Source organism: Callospermophilus lateralis, chromosome 7, assembly GCF_048772815.1.
Source record: "Callospermophilus lateralis isolate mCalLat2 chromosome 7, mCalLat2.hap1, whole genome shotgun sequence".
NCBI classification, from domain to species: Eukaryota; Metazoa; Chordata; class Mammalia; order Rodentia; family Sciuridae; genus Callospermophilus; species Callospermophilus lateralis.
The window spans coordinates 62925967-62943101 of NC_135311.1; the positions used below are offsets into that span (position 1 = coordinate 62925967).

The window sequence follows — 17135 nt, forward strand, 5'->3', positions numbered from 1 at the left end:
AGCATTCCCATAGACCTAGAAAAGGAAAAGCGTTACAAAGCAGATGTGAAATCTGGAATAAAGAACAAGATGACCCAAAAAAATTAGATAACATACCCTAGGATTCTGTTTCCATGTACTTATCCTTAATAAATTTCCTATGGCTTTAAATATTATCCGACAGATATTTCCAAACCCATATCTACAGTATTGATCTCTTCCTCAAATTCCAGATTAAATACCCAACTACTAACTTGTTATTTCCACTTTGATATTTTTAAAAAGCATCTAAGGCTTGATGTTGGCCAAAATACAACTCATTTATTTCATCGTAACGCTGCACCCCCTTATTTAGGTATCATGCAGTTGCTCAAACCAGAAATCTGGAAGATTATTATATCTTTCCATCTCTTTTTTTTTCAGGTCATTATGCAACATTGTTTGTAAAATGTATTTTTAAATCCATGGATTTATTGGCCTCTTTTCTTTCGCACCTTACCATGAACTATCATCTCTCACCTGTTCTTGCTGTGGCTTCCTAATTGGTCTCCCTGCCTACATTCTGGATTCCCTCAATCTTCTATTTTCCACAGAATAGATAACCTTTTTTGTTGTTGTTTACAAGGGATTGAACCTAGGGGCACTTTACCACTGAGCTACAGCCTCAGTCCTTTTTTTTTTTTTTTTTTTAAAGATAGGTTCTCATTAAATTGCTGAGGCTGGCTTTGGACTTTCTATCCTCCTGCCTCAGCCTCTTGATTTGCAGGGGTTACAGGTGTGCACCACTGCTCCTGCTCAATTTATAATTTGAAACATTTAATTAGCTCATCTTATTTCCCTATTTAAACTTTCTGTGGTTTCCCAAAACATTCAGAATAAAAGTCAAACTCCTTTATAAATGAAAATCAGAACCACAGTGAGATACTGTTTCATAGCCAGTAGGACAACCATTAAAAAAAAAAAAAAAAAGAAAAACCAGAAAATAACAAGTGTTGGTAAGTGTGTAGAGAAATTGGAATCTTCATATATTGCTGGTGGGAACTTAAAATGATGGTAGCTGCCGTGGAAAATAGTTTGGTAGTCTTTAAATAAATTAAACATAAAATTAACCAGATGATAGAGAACCAGGAGCTCTCTACTACCTAGTTACATTCCCTAGCCCTTTATTTATTTTGAGTCAGAGCTTTGCTAAATTGTTCAGGCTGGCCTTAAACTTAAGATCCTCTGCTTTCAGCCTCCAAAATATTTGGGATTACAGGCATATGCCATCACCCCTGGCTAAAACAGTGATATCTTAAATTCTAGCTAATAGATTAATTTTATAAGCTCAGCTCTTTTCAAAGAAGATTTCCTTAGAATTAATTTCATATTGTTTTTAAAATATTAGTTCAAGGGACTGGGGGGTGTGACGTGGTGGTGGAATGGTTACCTTAGCATGCATAAGACTCCTGAGTTCAATCCCTAGTTCCACAATAAGATAAAATTAGCTTTAGAATCTGCTTTTAAAAATGAGTACCTATATCATGGGGTTCAATCCCCAGTACCACAAAAAATAATAAATAAATGTCAGTATCTTTATTAACATTGTTTCATGTTTCTGACTGGAAGATCATATGAAGATTTTTAAGATCAACCTTTTCATCCTCTGTAATATCAGAACTAAGAGTTCCATGTTGAAATTCTCTTAAAGTATATTAATATTAAGCATTTTATAATATAAAATTATATATGCTAATGTTTTAGAAAGGGTAGAATTCATTAAAACTATATTTTAAATGTTTTGTATTAGACTTTAGTACTTCATTATATGTAAGACATTTTGAGTAAAATCCCCCTGTGAAATACAATAGTTAGGGTTGGGGTTGCCTAGCATACAAGGAATACAAAACATGAGAATAAATATTTCACTCTATAGTAATAAACTCACAGCTATTACATGTAAAAGATTTTCAAATATACCCATGATTTATGTATGAAAAAACAGTGGATATTTTGGGCGGGGGGGAGGGACCAGGGATTGAACCCAGGGGTGCTTAACCACTGAGCCATATCCCTTTTTTTATATTTTGAGACATCATCTCATTAAGATGCTCAGGGCCTCACCAAGTTGCTGAGGCTGGCTTTGAACCTACTATCCTCCTGCCTCATCCTACAAAGCCACTGGGATCATAGGCATGCATTGCACCTAGCTGGATTTTTTTTTCTTTTTTTAAGAAAAACTCTTAAATCAATTCAATCTTAGAGCCCTGGGAGTTATTTAACAATTATCTTAAATTGTCCATAATAGTACATTTTTTTGTTAACTATGTGTTGTCATTTTCTTTATACATCATTCCTTTAATTTGAACCCTTCAATTTGTATTAATTACATATATTTCTTTGCTTTTACTTTATAGGAAAAATAACCCTGTTGGCCTAACTTTTTAAAACTATAGTATTCCTACTATCTGCTTTGATCTGTTTTTTTTATTTTTATTTATTTATTTTTTTGATAAATTGCAGAGACTGTAAGATGGAGATTGAAGACAAAAAGCAAGAACTCCTTGAAATGGATCAGGCACTTAAGGAGAGAAATTGGGAGCTAAAGCAAAGAGCAGCTCAGGTTGATGTTTTTAAATTGTGTATACACACACACAGACGTATATTTTTTAACCACTGAGTCTCATCCCCAGCATTTTATTTTATTTATTTATTATTTAAGTTTTTTGAGACAAGAGTCTCACTAAGTTGCCTTAGGGCCTTGCTAAGTTGCTGAGGCTGGCCTTGAACTTATAATCTTTTTTTAAAATAAATTAATTTGTTTATTTTAACTAGGTATATATAAAAAGCACAATGCATTTTGATTTATTATACACAATTGCAACACAACTTTGCATTTCTCTGATTGTACATGATGTAGCATTGTACCATATGTGCAGTCATACGTGTACCTGGGGTAATAATGTCCATCTCATTCCACCATCTTTCCTGCCCCCAAACCCCCTCCCCTTTTCTCCCTTCCCTTTGCCCAATCAAAATTTCTCCATTTTTTTCCCACATCCCCCTTGAACTTGTAATCTTCCTGCCTCAGCCTCCTAAATTGCTGGGATTATAGGCATGCGCCATCACACATGCATCTTAATTATATTTTAATATATTTTTTTTTAGTTGTAGATGGACATGATACCTTTATTTATTTATTTATTTTTATGTGGTGCTGAGGATTGAACCCAGTGCTTCACACATGTGAGGCAAGCACTCTCAACTGAGCCACAATCCCAGCCCTTAATTATATTTTAATGAAATTTTTTGTTATGACAAATCATATAGGGTTTCAGAAGTGACTAATTTTTGGTAAAATGTGCATTTTATATTTGTTTTATCTCTGCACATAAACGCTTTTTAAGTTAGAAATATATTATCTCTTTATTTTGATATCTTTATAGCAACTGGTTTTTGAGAATAAGGGTTAGTTTAGCTTAGTTTCCGAGTGTTTTAATATCTTATTCTATATCAGAAGAGAATGGGATAAAAGAAGTTATTTTATCAATTAAATGTTGGAGGAACAAAAATATTTGGAAGGCATTTAGCAGTTTTTATCCAGCATAAGATGGAGTCTTAATCATTTGATTTGTTATTTATGAACAATCATTATAAGCTGGGCGCCATGACACACTCCTGTGATCCCAGCAACACGGGAGGCTGAGACAGGAGGATCGCAAGTTCAAAGCTAGCCTCGGCAAAAGCAAGGTGATAGGCAACTCAGTGAGACCCTGTCTCTAAATAAAATACAAAAAAATAGGGCTGGGGATGTGGCTCAGTGGTCAAGTACCCCTGAGTTCAATCCCCACTACCAATAATAATAATTATTATTATTATATATGTGGGCTCAAGCCCCAGTATTAGTAATTAATCATTGTTTTTCCTATTTAAAAAAAAAAAATGTTTAGGGCCTGGGATTGTGGCTCAGCGGTAAGAGCACTTGCCTAGCACAGGTGGGACCTGGTTTTGATCCTCAGCACCATCTAAAAATAAAGGCATTGTATTGTGTCCATCTACACCTAAAAAATGAATATAAAAAAAATGTTTGACATGAGTTTCAATTTGTTATATCCGCTATAAATAATTCCAAAGCACATTCTAAGCATATAGATTTTACATCAGAGTAAAATTGAACAACAGTTTAATATTGCTTGTTTTTAGGTTACCCATTTGGATATGACTATTCGAGAACACAGAGGAGAAATGGAACAAAAAATAATTAAATTAGAGGGTAATCTGCAGAAATCAGAATTGGAACTTAAAGATTGCAACAAACAGGTAATTATTGAAAGATTACACATCTTAAATTGTTTAAAAAATTACTTTGGGCTAGCTAAGTGATAATTCCAGCTACTGGGGAAGCTGAGGCAGGAGGATGTCAAGTTTGAGGTTAGTCAAGGCAACTTTGTGAGAACCTTTTTCATAATAAAGACTAAAAGGGACTAGGGATGTGGTCTACCATGCATGCACACAGATGTTAGTTCATCCTCAGTGTTGCAGAAAACTAAAACGAAACACACTAAAACTGTAAGCAATCTGGGGCTGAGGTTGTGGCTCACCAATAGAGTGCTCACCTAGCACTTGTGAGACACTAGGTTCAATCCTCAGCATCACATAAAAATAAATAAGTAAAATAAATGTATAAAAGGCCCAAACTTTTTTTAAAATTATTTTTATTCTAATTTGTTATATTTGACAGCAGAATGCATTACAATTCATATTACACATATAGAGCACAATTTTTCATATCTCTGGTTGTATACAAAGTATATTCACACCATTCGTGTCTTTCATATATGTACTTAGGGTAATGATGTCCATCTCATTTAAAAAAAACTGTAAGCAATCATTCACATAAAACAGCTTTTTGTTTTGTTTTGTTTTGAGACAGTCTGGTCTGAAACTTCTGAGGTTCAAGTGATCTTCCTGCTTCAGCCTTCTGAATAGCTGGAACTACAGATGATGACATTGATGACATTTTTCTTTTTTTCTCCTTTTTATGTAATTTTGAGTGTAATGTTTTTTAATATCCTATAATATGTCCCCATACTACTTATAATATGTCTGAATATGAATAAAATATTTCTGGAAGAATTTGTAAGTAATTCTGGAAACTGGTTGCTTCTAAGGAAGAATAAAATAGGAAGTAGACTTTTTCTTCTTTAGAGTTGTTTTTTTGTTTGATTTGGAGGTACTGGGATTTGAACCCGGGATCACTTTACCACCGAGCTACATCCCAGTTCATTTTATTCTTTTTAAATATTAATGCAGGCTCTTGCTTAGGCTGGCCTCAAACTTGTGATCCTCCTGCCTCAGCCTTTCAAGTCACTGGGATTAAAGGTGTACACCACCACAACTTTGTCTCTATATTTTAACCTCATGCATATATTATCTATAAAATTATTTGTAAGGTCATGTAACATTTGTTGTTTTAATGTACACTTTTTTCTTACACAAATTATGTTTGAAACTTTTATCTTATTAATATATTTTAAATGTAAACATAAGCATTTTATTTTTTATTTTTATTTTTTAGTTGTAAATGGACACAATACCTTTATTTTATTTATTTTATTTTTTTTATGTGGTGCTGAGGATCAAACTCAGTGCCTCATGTGTGCTAGGCAAGTGCTCTACCACTGGACCACAATCCCAACCCCCACATAAGCATCTATTTTTTTAATTGTAGTTGTACACAATAATTTTATTTTATTTATTTATTTTTATGTAATGCTGAGGATCAAACCCAGTGCTTCTTATGTGCTAGGCGACTGCTGTACCGCTGAGCCACAACCCCAGCCCCCATAAGCATCTTATTAAGCACAAAAATTCATATGCTTATTTCTAAATGATGATTGTCTTAATAATTTTTTACTTTACTTTTGATGTTTTAGATATGAGTATTTAAAGTTTGAATTATTCAGAACATAGCTATGATTGTTCTGTTTCCTTTTTTCCATTATTACATTAATAATGCTCATCTGTTTAAAATTAAGATAGAAAATTTAAATGAAAAATTGCAAAATGCCAAAGAACAGCTTCGAGAGAAAGAGTTTGTAATGCTACAAAATGAACAGGAGATAAGTCAACTGAAAAAGGAAACTGAAAGAACAAATCAAAGATTGAAAGAAATGGAGAGTGTAAGCAAAAATTATTTTCCACCTAAGGAAGAAGTATTCTTGAAAGAGTGAAATGAATATTTATGTTTTAAAACTGTTAACTTTAATATATAGAAACAGTGCCATAAGTATTTTTAGGCTATGTATTTGTACAAAATGCCTTAAGTTTCTTCTTTAACTTTTAAAAATATTACAATGGTTTACAATGTCTTATTTATCTTTTTATCTCCTACCTTTCCTTTACATGTTATCTCTCATGCAGTTCGCAGTACATGCTTATAATATGTACTGAGAATCTACCATGTAATAGACTTGAAGATACAGATATTAGTAAGAGTCTTTTTTTGTACTTGAGGAACTCCATCCAGAGAGTGTGTAAAAAGATGATAATTGTTCATTATTAAAGCCAAATACATTGTTACCAGATGAAGTTTGATGACTTTATATCATCAGTTTGCATGTGTGTTGATTTGTAAATCCATTCATCCCACTTGCCTTTTTAAAAAGTGAATTTGTTTCTAGTGTCTGTAACTTTTTCTTGTTTTTAAATACTCAACTGTTAAATCTTCAGATATAACTCTTTTTTTATATTTATTCTTTAGTTGTAGATGGACACAATACCTTTATTTAATTTTTATGTGATGCTGGGGGTTGAACTCAGTGCCTCATGCATGCTAAGCAAGTGCTTTTCCTCTGAGTCACAACCCCAGCCCCAAATATAACTCTTTATTGTATTGGACTATTTCTCTCTCTCTCTGTGGCATATAAATTCATAAGGGTAGCCATTTTTAAAAAAAATATTTTTTTTTAGTTGTAGTTGGACACAATATCTTTATTTCTTTATTTATTTTTATGTGGTGTTGAGGTTCAAACCCAGGGCCTCGCACGTGCTTGGCGAGCGCTCTACCACTGAGCCACAACCCCAGCCCCAAGGGTAGCCATTTTGACTCCTTTATTCACTCCTGTATCCCCAACACCTAGAACTGTACATATCTATAGTAAGTATGAATAAGTATTTGTTTAATTAATTACATATATAAATCAAGCAGGGTCTTTGAAAGTAAGTTTAGGCCCCAGTAGAGATGGGGAAAATGATTATTAATCCTATTATTACCAGCTCTATTATGTCTGATCTCTAACAAGGAAGGACTAAAAATACTTATATTTATTTATAACCTGTGCCTCCATTCCAAACATCAAAGCCCTAGTGATCTGTACTGGTTTCTTTCCTTCTTTGTCCTTGAAGTCAAGTGTCCTTACCTACTGTATAACCTATCTCACATGGGTGATTTAGAACTAATTTTCTTCTCTTTTTTTTTTTCTTTTTCTTTTCCCCCTCTAAGAAGCAATACAGGTTGAGTATTCCTTATTTAAAAAGCTTGCAACCAGAAGTGTTTTGGATTTTGAATTTCTTCTGATTTTGGAATATTTGCATACATATATGGGACATCTTAGTGCCTTGTACACATAGCCTGAAGATAAATTTAATATAATATTTTTAATAATTTTGTATCTGAAACAAAGTTTAATGTCATGGAATTTTCCATTTGTGGTTTCATGTCAGTATTCAGGAAGTTTTTCATTTTCAGAATATTTTAGATTTTGGATTTTCATAGTAGGGATACTCAACCTATACTTTATGAGGGATTTAATTGAATAATGTAAAAAATATTTCAGAGGGAGGAGTAGCCCTAATAACATGTCTTTATAAAGAGTGAGATCATAACCTTAACCCAGCTATGTCTATTAATGGTAGATTTTAATTATCCATGCAAATATATTCTTCATTTTTACATGAATAATCAAATATTAACTTCTTTTTTCTCTTTGTAGTATAATATATATTCTTTCATAAATGTTATATTCATAATGGTAAAGGATTATAAAGCTTGTATATATTAAGTCATGAAAAATTAATCACTAAGAGTTTCAGACTTATTATATTGTACTTTTACCATTTGCTTATTAAAAAAATTTTTTCTGAATATCAGTTTCACAATGGGTAATACACACTGTATGTTAAGTTTTATAGGGATTTAGTTTGGAGGGGAAATTTCACTTAGGAAAAAGTAATCAGAATAAGAAGTACATTGTGTATTTCATTTTGAAACCTACAAATTTCTTGTGCTTTTCAGGTCATGAAAGATCAGGAACAGTATATTGCTACTCAGTACAAGGAGAGCATAGATTTGGGGCAAGAATTGAGGCTGACTAAGGAGCAGAAGCAAACCTCTCAAACAGAATTGGTGGAGGCTCGTCGTCAACAAGTCCAAGCACAGAGAGAAATAGAAAGGCTCTCCAGTGAACTAGAAGATATAAAGCAAATCTCTAAAGAGAAAGTAATCCCTGTTCTAAATAGTTTCATTATTACTGAAAGATCTTTAAAATTTTTAACACTTTGAACTGTATTATATAGTTCTTGCAAAAAATGAACCAAGTTTCAGAAAAATGTGAATGTACAGAGAATAGTTTAGTGCTAGAGCACTTGCCTAGCATGCCTGAGGCCTTGAGTTCAAACACCAGTAGTGCAAACAAAACAGTATGATTATACTTAATACCACTAAATTATACACTTAAAAGTGGTTAAGATGGTAAATTTTATGTTTTGTACAATTTACCATTTATTTATTTATTTATTATGGTATTAGGGATTGAACCCAGGGGTGCTTTACCACTGAGTCACATCTTGAGCCCTAATTTATTTTTATTTTGAGACAGGGTCTCTCTAAATTGCTTAGGGCCTTGCTAGAATGCTAAGGCTGGCCTTAAACAATTCTCCCTGTTCAGTCTCCCCAGTCACTGGGATTACGGGCACACATCACCACACTCCACCAATTTACCACATTTTTAAGAGGAAAAAAGTTATGTTATACTTTTATAACTTTGTAATTATAACTAGTAAGTCCTTCAGAACTGTTTGGACTAAACTAATAAGTTCTTGATAAATTGAGTTATAAAGCCCTTTTAGACTTTCAAGAGAGTATGAGCTATTGAAGAAAAAATAAGCAAATCTTTTTTGAGTAAAAGTTTTTACATTTGTGGCCACTTTTATCTAAATTTGTAATTGTTGGAAATCTTCAGTTCAGAACATTTGGGGAGGTAAAGTGCTTTTATATTTTCTCATATTTACTATGAGACTAACAACTTGTCTTAAAAAAGTATTTAGATTGGGGCTGGGGTTGTGGCTCAGTGGTAGAGTGATTGCCTTGCCTGTATGAGCCCTGGGTTTGATCCTCAGCACCAAAAAAATAAATAAACAAAATAAAGGAATTGTGAAAAAAATGTTTACATTTAAAAAAAAGTATTTAGATTGATTTACTTGTGTTAATTAGACTTTAAGGAAATGTGTTTATTGATATTCTAAAATTTTAATTTAGCATAGGAACTTAAATATTTTTACCTTTAATTTTGATTAAACCTAACTGTGCTCTGAGTCACATTTCTAAATGATTAAACTAATAAAGAATATATAGGAAATTTTTATTGGAGATATATCAGATATTTGGGGGATCTGTTAGGAAAAAGGAAGCTGTCAACTTTTATCTTATTTCTGACCTTATCAGTAGTATTTAAGTATAGTAAAATTAGATTTATTTGGTAAGATAAGCTCGCTTAAAAAGTGAGTTATGTGGAATTATTTTCTTTTAAATTTTTTTTTTTAGTAAGGGACCTTTATTTTATTTATTTATTCATATGTGGTGCTGAGATTCGAACCCAGTGCTTCACACATGCTAAGCAAGTGCTCTACCACTGAGCCACAACCTCACCCCAAGTGGAATTATTTAAGTAGTGTTTTTAATGCCAAGTACGGTGGCATACACCTAATTCAAGCTGTTTAGGAGACTGAAGCAGGAAGATTGAAAATGAAAGGCTAGCCTATAGCCAATCCCTTAAAAACAAATGCCAAATGTCTTCTTTGATATAAGGAGAGTAACTAAGAACAGAGCAGGGACGAAGAGCATGAGAAGAAGATTAACATTAAACAGGGATGAGAGGTGGGAGGGAAAGAGAGAGAGAAGGGAAATTGCATGTAAATGGAAGGAGACCCTCAGGGGTATACAAAATTACATACAAGAGGAAGTGAGGGGAAAGGGGGAAAATTATAAGGGGGAGAAATGAATTACAGTAGAGGGGGTAGAGAGAGAAGAGGGGAGGGGAGGGGGGGAGGGGGGATAGTAGAGGATAGGAAAGGCAGCAGAATACAACAGACACCAGAATGGCAATATGTAAATCAATGGTTGTGCAACTGATGTGATTCTGCAATCTGTATACCGGGTAAAAATGGGAGTTCATATCCCACTTGAATCAAAGTGTGAAATATGATATATCAAGAACTATGTAATGTTTTGAACAACCAACAATAAAAATTAATTAAAAAAAGAAAGAAAGAAAGGCTAGCCTAGGCAACTTAGTGAGACCTTCTCTGAAAACTAACTAAATAAATAAGGATTGAGGATATAATTCAGTGGCACAGGGGCCCTGAGTTCAATCCCCGGTAATGCTAAATAAATAAATATACAGATGTACACATACATATATATATTTAAAAATGCCCTTTTTTCCTGAGAAAAAAGGTAAAAAGTTTTTTCTGGTCCAGGGATTGCAACCAAGGGCACTCAACCACTGAGCCACACCCCCCGCCATTTTTTATATTTTGTTTAGAGACAGGGTCTCGCTGAGTTGCTGAGGGGCTCACTAAGTTGTTAAGGCTGTGATCCCCCTGCCTCAGCCTCCAAAGCCACTGGGATTACAGGTGTGCACCACATAACAGGTGGGAAAAATTTTTATTGCTTTTCTAGCAAAGGAGAAACAGGAGATTTCTGTCCTAGAAGCTGTGATCCTCCCCATCAGAGAGAATAGAGGGTTTTAAAAGAAGTCATATAAATACTTTTTAATATTATGTTTTAACCTCAAACTGAAGGTAGATTCATATATTTGTTTTTTGATGTTATTTTTATTGGTTCTTTTTAGTTGTACATAACATCAGGATTTATTTTGACATAATTGTAAAAGCATGGAATACAATTTGTTCCAGTTCAGTCCCTAGTACTTCCTTTTTCCCTTCCCTCCTCCCTCACCCTGTTCCCTTCCCTCTATTGATCTTTCTGCTATTCACTTATAGATTTTTTTTTTTTTTTGGTGTCTTGTGGATATGCATTCAAGGGAGATTTACCAGTGGTATATTCATATATGTACAGATGAAAGCTAAGTCAGATTCATTCCACTATCTTTCCTTATCCTATTCCTCTTCCCTTCCTTCCTTCCCCTTCATGTACTCCACTGATCTTTTTTTTACTTGTTTTTCACCCTCCACCTCCCCATTTTGGATTAGCTTCCACATATCAGAGAAAACTTCAACCTCTGACTTTTGGGGACTGCCTCATTTCACTTAGCATTTTAGTCTCCAGTTCTATCCATTTACTGGCAAATATCATAATGTCATTCTTGTTTATGGCTGAGTAATACTCCATTATGTATATATACCATGTTTTCTTTATCCTTTCTTCTGTTGAAGAGCACATAAGTTTGTTTCATAGCTCAGCTATTGTGAATTGTGCTGCCATAAACATTGAGTGGCTGCATCATGTAGTATGTTAGTTTTAAATCATTTGTATATATACTGAGGAGTGAGATAGCTGGGTCATGAAGTTGTTCCATATCTAGTGTTTTGAAGAGTCTCCATACTGTTTTCCAGAATGGTTGCACTAGTTTGCAGTCCCACCAAAAATGATGAGTGTACCTTTTTCCGTACATTCTCGCTAACATTTATTGTTATTTATATTCTTGATAATATTGCCTTTCTTACTGAAGTGAGATGAAATCAACATTCCAACATGTTGGCACAGGAACCAACTTAACAGACTTCTAAAGCTTAAGAATTAAAATAAAAAATTAATAAGTGGGATGGCATCAAATTAAAAAGCTTCTTTACAGCAAAGGAAAAAAAAGAGTGTGAAGAGAGAGCCTATAGAATGGGATAAAATCTTTGCCACCTGCTTCTGAGAAGAAGTATTCATATACAGAACTCAGAAAATGTAACAGATAACTCAATCAGTAATTGGTTCTTTTTATATTAGTCATTTGATTAGAATTAGTCTTTCTTGCATAAACCATACTCATTCTATCATCTAAAGTTTATTTTGGTTTCTTTAGAGAAAGAATAAAAAGATATTTGTAAATCAAAGTATAATATGTTATATTTTTATGGTGATTCCCATAATAATTTTTTAAATTTTTTTCTTAGTTATACATGGGCACAATATTTTCATTTTGTTTATTTATTTTTATGTGGTACTGAGGATCAAACCCAGTGCCTCACATGTGCAGGCAAGTACTCTGCCACTGAGCCACAACCCCAGCCTGTGCTTCCCATAATATCTTACAACTATCTTTTTTAAGAATATTTTTTTAGATGTTGATGGACATTTATTTATTTATTTATTTATTTATTTATTTATTTATTTATTTATTGTGCTGAGAATTGAACCCAGTGCTTCACACATGCACTCTACCATTGAGCCATATAATCCAGCCCTTTACAACTATCTTGACTGCTTCTAATTGTGTACCAAATGTGTGTGACTCACTTATACAGCTGTTTCAAAACATACAATTTACTTTGCACAAAAAAGTTTTCAGTGTTTATAATACTGTATACAATATTTCTGGGGGATATGTTCCAAGACCCCCAGTGGATGCCTAAAGTCACAGACAATATCAAACTCTATATATACAGCACTTTACAGCTTATCTTTGGCATATGTGGCATTTTGGGGCCATTATTAAGTAAAATAAGTGTTACTTATACATAAGCACTGAAATACTATGATAACCAAGATGGCTACTAGCTAACAGGCATAAACAATAAACAATTTAAGACAGACATGGTGGCTATATAGCATATATTGTGTGGATATTTTAGACAAAGGGATGATTCACCTACTGAGCTGAATAGAGCAGAATGACAGATTTCATTATGACACTCTGAACGTCTACATTTAAAACTAACTTTTCCTTCCTTCCTTCATTCTCAGGGATTGAACCCAAGGGCATTTAGCCACTGAGCCACATCCCCAGCCTTTTGTTTGTTTGTTTGTTTTTGAGACAGGGTTGAAGGTTCTTGCTAAGCTCAGACTCATTTTGATCCTCCTGCCTCAGCCTCCCAAGCTCCTGAAATTACAGGCATGCACCACTACATCTGGCCACCTACCTTCTTTGCTTTCTTCCTTCCTTCCTTCTCTTCCTTTTCTTTTTCTTTATTGAGCTATATCCCCAGTCCTTTTCATTTTTTATTTTGACACAGTCTTGCTGAGTTGCTTAGTGTCTTGCAAAATTGCTGAGGCTAGCCTCCATCTTGGGATCTTCCTGCTTCAGCCTCCTGAGTCACTGGGATTACAGGTGTAGGCCACCATGTCTGTCTTAAATTATTTATGTAACTTTCCATTTAGTATTTTTGAACTGGGTTTTACTGCAGATTATTGAAACCACAGAAAGCAAAACCATCAAAAGCAAAAACCTAATTCATTTAAGGGGGGGACTTCTGTGTATAATAAAATTACTTAATTAACATAACAAGCACAGGTAGTATAAAGTACCATTAAATAAGTTTGGATAACAACAACTCATGGGCTGGGATTGTGACTCAGTGGTAGAGCACTCACAAGACACTTGGTTTGATCCTCAGCACCACATAAAAATAAATAAATAAAATAAAGGTTTTGTGTCCACTACAACTAAAAAAAAAAAAAAATTAAAAACCCTCATTCTTATTAAGCAAATAATGCAACTAGTGAGCAAAAATACAGAGTCATACCTAAGAAGGCACTATTATCTGCCAAAGTCCAGCATGCTGTGGTTATTAGTTTGTTTTTACAGAAAGTATTGGTTAGTGAACTTATGGTACCAAATGATATACTAATACTTTCCTACTCCTTGTCCCTGAAAAGTCTCAAAAATGTACCATTTAATTAATTGATTTTGAAGTATGTTTATGTAAAGATTAAACTGCTTCTATTAATGCACTGGATTTGTTTAGCTATACTAACAAGATAAACAAATTATATAACCTTTACTCAATATGTCATTTTTTAAGGAAGCACATGAAATTCACTTAGTTGAAGAATTGGGGGCTTCTCAAGTACGTGAAGCTCATTTAGAAGCAAGAATGCAAGCAGAAATCAAGAAATTGTCAGCAGAAGTAGAATCCCTCAAAGAAGCTTATCATTTGGAGGTAAAGAAAATTTTAATTTGTTATGATATCTCCCACTGAAGTGGGTTGACCTATCTGTACAAAAGTATGAGTCTATCTAGCTCTTAAGTGTTCAATACAGAATAATATATTGTGAGGTTTTTAAAAAATTTTTTTAGTATTTATTTTTTAGTTATAGGTAGACACAATATTTTTATTTTATTTTTATGTGGTTCTGAGGATCAAACTCAGTGTCTCACACATGGTAGGCAAACACTGTCTCTGAACCACAACCCCAGCCCCTTTATTCTTTATTTTGAAATAGGGTTTTACTTAGTTGCTTAGGGCCTTGCTAATTTGCTGAGGCTGGCTTTAAACTAGTAATCCTCCTGCCTTGGCCTCCCCAGATGCTGGGGGACTACAAGTGTGTGCTACTATGCCTAGCTGTGGTCTTCATTTCTTATAGCTACGCACACAATTTTACATATACAGTGAACTAATATACTGTAAGATTAAGAGCTTGAGTTCCTGAACCAGGCATTCTATGTCCAATACTTGCTTATGGCTAAGCACATTTATGACCTTGGACAAATTACTTAACCTTTCTGTCTAAAGTGGGTATAATGGTTCTATCTCATAAAACTTTGGTGAGAATTAAATGAATTAATACAGTAAAGTTCTTAGACCAAAGCCTGGCCCATCATTATTATGAATTCTAAAATAGTACTTCCAGAAAACTAATTGGAAATATTTAATAGCTGACATAAACAGTTTCATGTGATATCAGTCTATAGTGCTTTGTAATTTCCAATATTTGTTCTAATTATAAATTAGAGAGGCAATATTAGGACTTTTGTCATCTATCAGTGTATCATGAGCCTTTATGGACAAAGCAAGTATTATTGATTAGAATAATATTTTTCAACTTTTAAAAACTACATTTGAAAATATTGCCCAAAATCTTTGTATCTGATCTAAAAAAATTCTCTTTGAGCTTGGTCCTAATAAAACATTTTTCAATAAAATAAAGGTTGCAGATACATTTGTATTAAATTCCTTTAGTAGGGATTAGATAACATTTTTGTGAGGGATTGGTAGGTCTGTATCCAGTTCTCAGGCCAAGAGTTTATAACTCTTGGTCTTTAGAGACAAATGTGAATTTTATTAGACTTAACATAATTATTTAATTGATATTATCTACTCAGTTTAGTGACTCTCAGTAATAATTAGTTCAAGTGTTTGACCTTCACTCATCATTGCACTTTTATATATGAGCTTTATTCTGTTTTTATCTGTAATTATCCAGTTGTGTATTTTTAGTTTTATAATTACCTGAAATTATTTAGGAAAAATTGCTTATATAAAATAAGCTGTAAAAATTTGTTCTAGTGTTGCTGTTTAGTATTTGATACTAATATTTTTATGTCTGTCATAAAATTGTATAATATAGTTTTCTACATTTAGATGGCTGAGAAAGATTTATTTATTTTTTGTGGTGCTGGTGATTAACTTAGGGCCTCACACATGGTAGGCAGGCACTGTACTGCTGAGCAATATCCCCAGTCCAACACAGATTTTTTTTAAAGTGTGTGTTATTTGAATGTAAAGCTGAGAGGATACAGTATTATCGTAATAATTAGAAAAAGGGATCTTAATTTTTAACAATATTCTTTTTTTAAAATGCAGGCTTCAGAACTGTCGGAAAAGTCACTTAATAATTGCAAAACTCCTGATTTTTTGAGATAAAAATGAGTTTGTTTTAACCTTTCATTGTGGAAAATTTTAAAGATATTCAAACTAACATAGCATAAATAGTGCAAATCCTCTTACGTTTACTGTTCAGCAGTTATCAATTTGTGACCAATTTCATTTAATCCATCAATATGTTGCCCACTTCTTTAATCTAAAAGGGAATACTTTAGGGAATGAAAAGCAGTGTTATTAATAATGACACTAGGACATCAGGCATATAACCCAGAAAATAAAGAAAGAAAATAAAGGAATTGTGTCCATCTACAACTAAAAATATTTTTTAAAAATGCCTTTATAGCCATCTTACTTCAGTTAGAATGGCAGTGATCAAGATTACAAACAACAATAAATTCTGGCGAAATTGTGGAGAAACACTTGGACATTGTTGGTGGGACTGCACACTAGTTCATCCACTCTGGAAAGCAGTTTGGAGATTACTCAAAAAACTAGGGATGGTGGGGCTGGGGTTATGGCTTAGCGGTAGAGCAACTCGCCTGGGTTTGATCCTCGGCACCACATAAAAATAAATAAATAAAATAAAGTTAAAAAAAAAAATAGGGATGGAACCATCATATGACTCAGCTATCCCACTCCTGGGTATTCTCCCAAAAGCTCTAAATTGGCATACTAGAATGAGGCAACCACATCAGAGTTTATAGTAGCACTATTTGCAATAGCTAAATTATGGAATCAACCCAGATGCCTGTCAGTAGATGAATGGATTAAGAAATTGTGTGTATATATATGTTCAGTGGAGTTCTACTCAGTTATTAAAAAGAATGAAGTCATGGTATTTTCATGAATGAAAATGGAGAATATGCTAAGTGAAATTAGCCAAACTCAAGAAACTTGAAGGTTGAATGTTATCTCCCCAATGGTAAGCTAGAGTAAACTAAAGGAAAGGTAGAGGGAGGGATAAGATTACATAAAGAGCCAATCAAATGCAAATTATGAATGAGTGAAAGGAAGTCTAGTAGATAGAGGAAGGAGAAGAGAGAAGGGGAGGATGGGAGGAAAAATGGGGAGGGAAAAGGGGTGATGAAGAACTGAAATTGATTTACATGCATGTATGAGTT

General features: G+C 33.5%; 1 protein-coding gene across 1 annotated transcript in view; it reads left to right on the forward strand.

Moving 5' to 3' along the window:
- The window catches only part of Ccdc18 (coiled-coil domain containing 18), a 98001-nt gene that overhangs the window by 66817 nt on the left and 14049 nt on the right, over positions 1-17135 (forward strand). The window contains exons 23-27 of the mRNA XM_076861889.1: positions 2482-2581; positions 4162-4278; positions 5997-6140; positions 8255-8458; positions 14212-14349. Coding sequence (XP_076718004.1) covers positions 2482-2581; positions 4162-4278; positions 5997-6140; positions 8255-8458; positions 14212-14349 — 703 coding nt within the window. The remainder of the gene's footprint in view (positions 1-2481; positions 2582-4161; positions 4279-5996; positions 6141-8254; positions 8459-14211; positions 14350-17135) is intronic.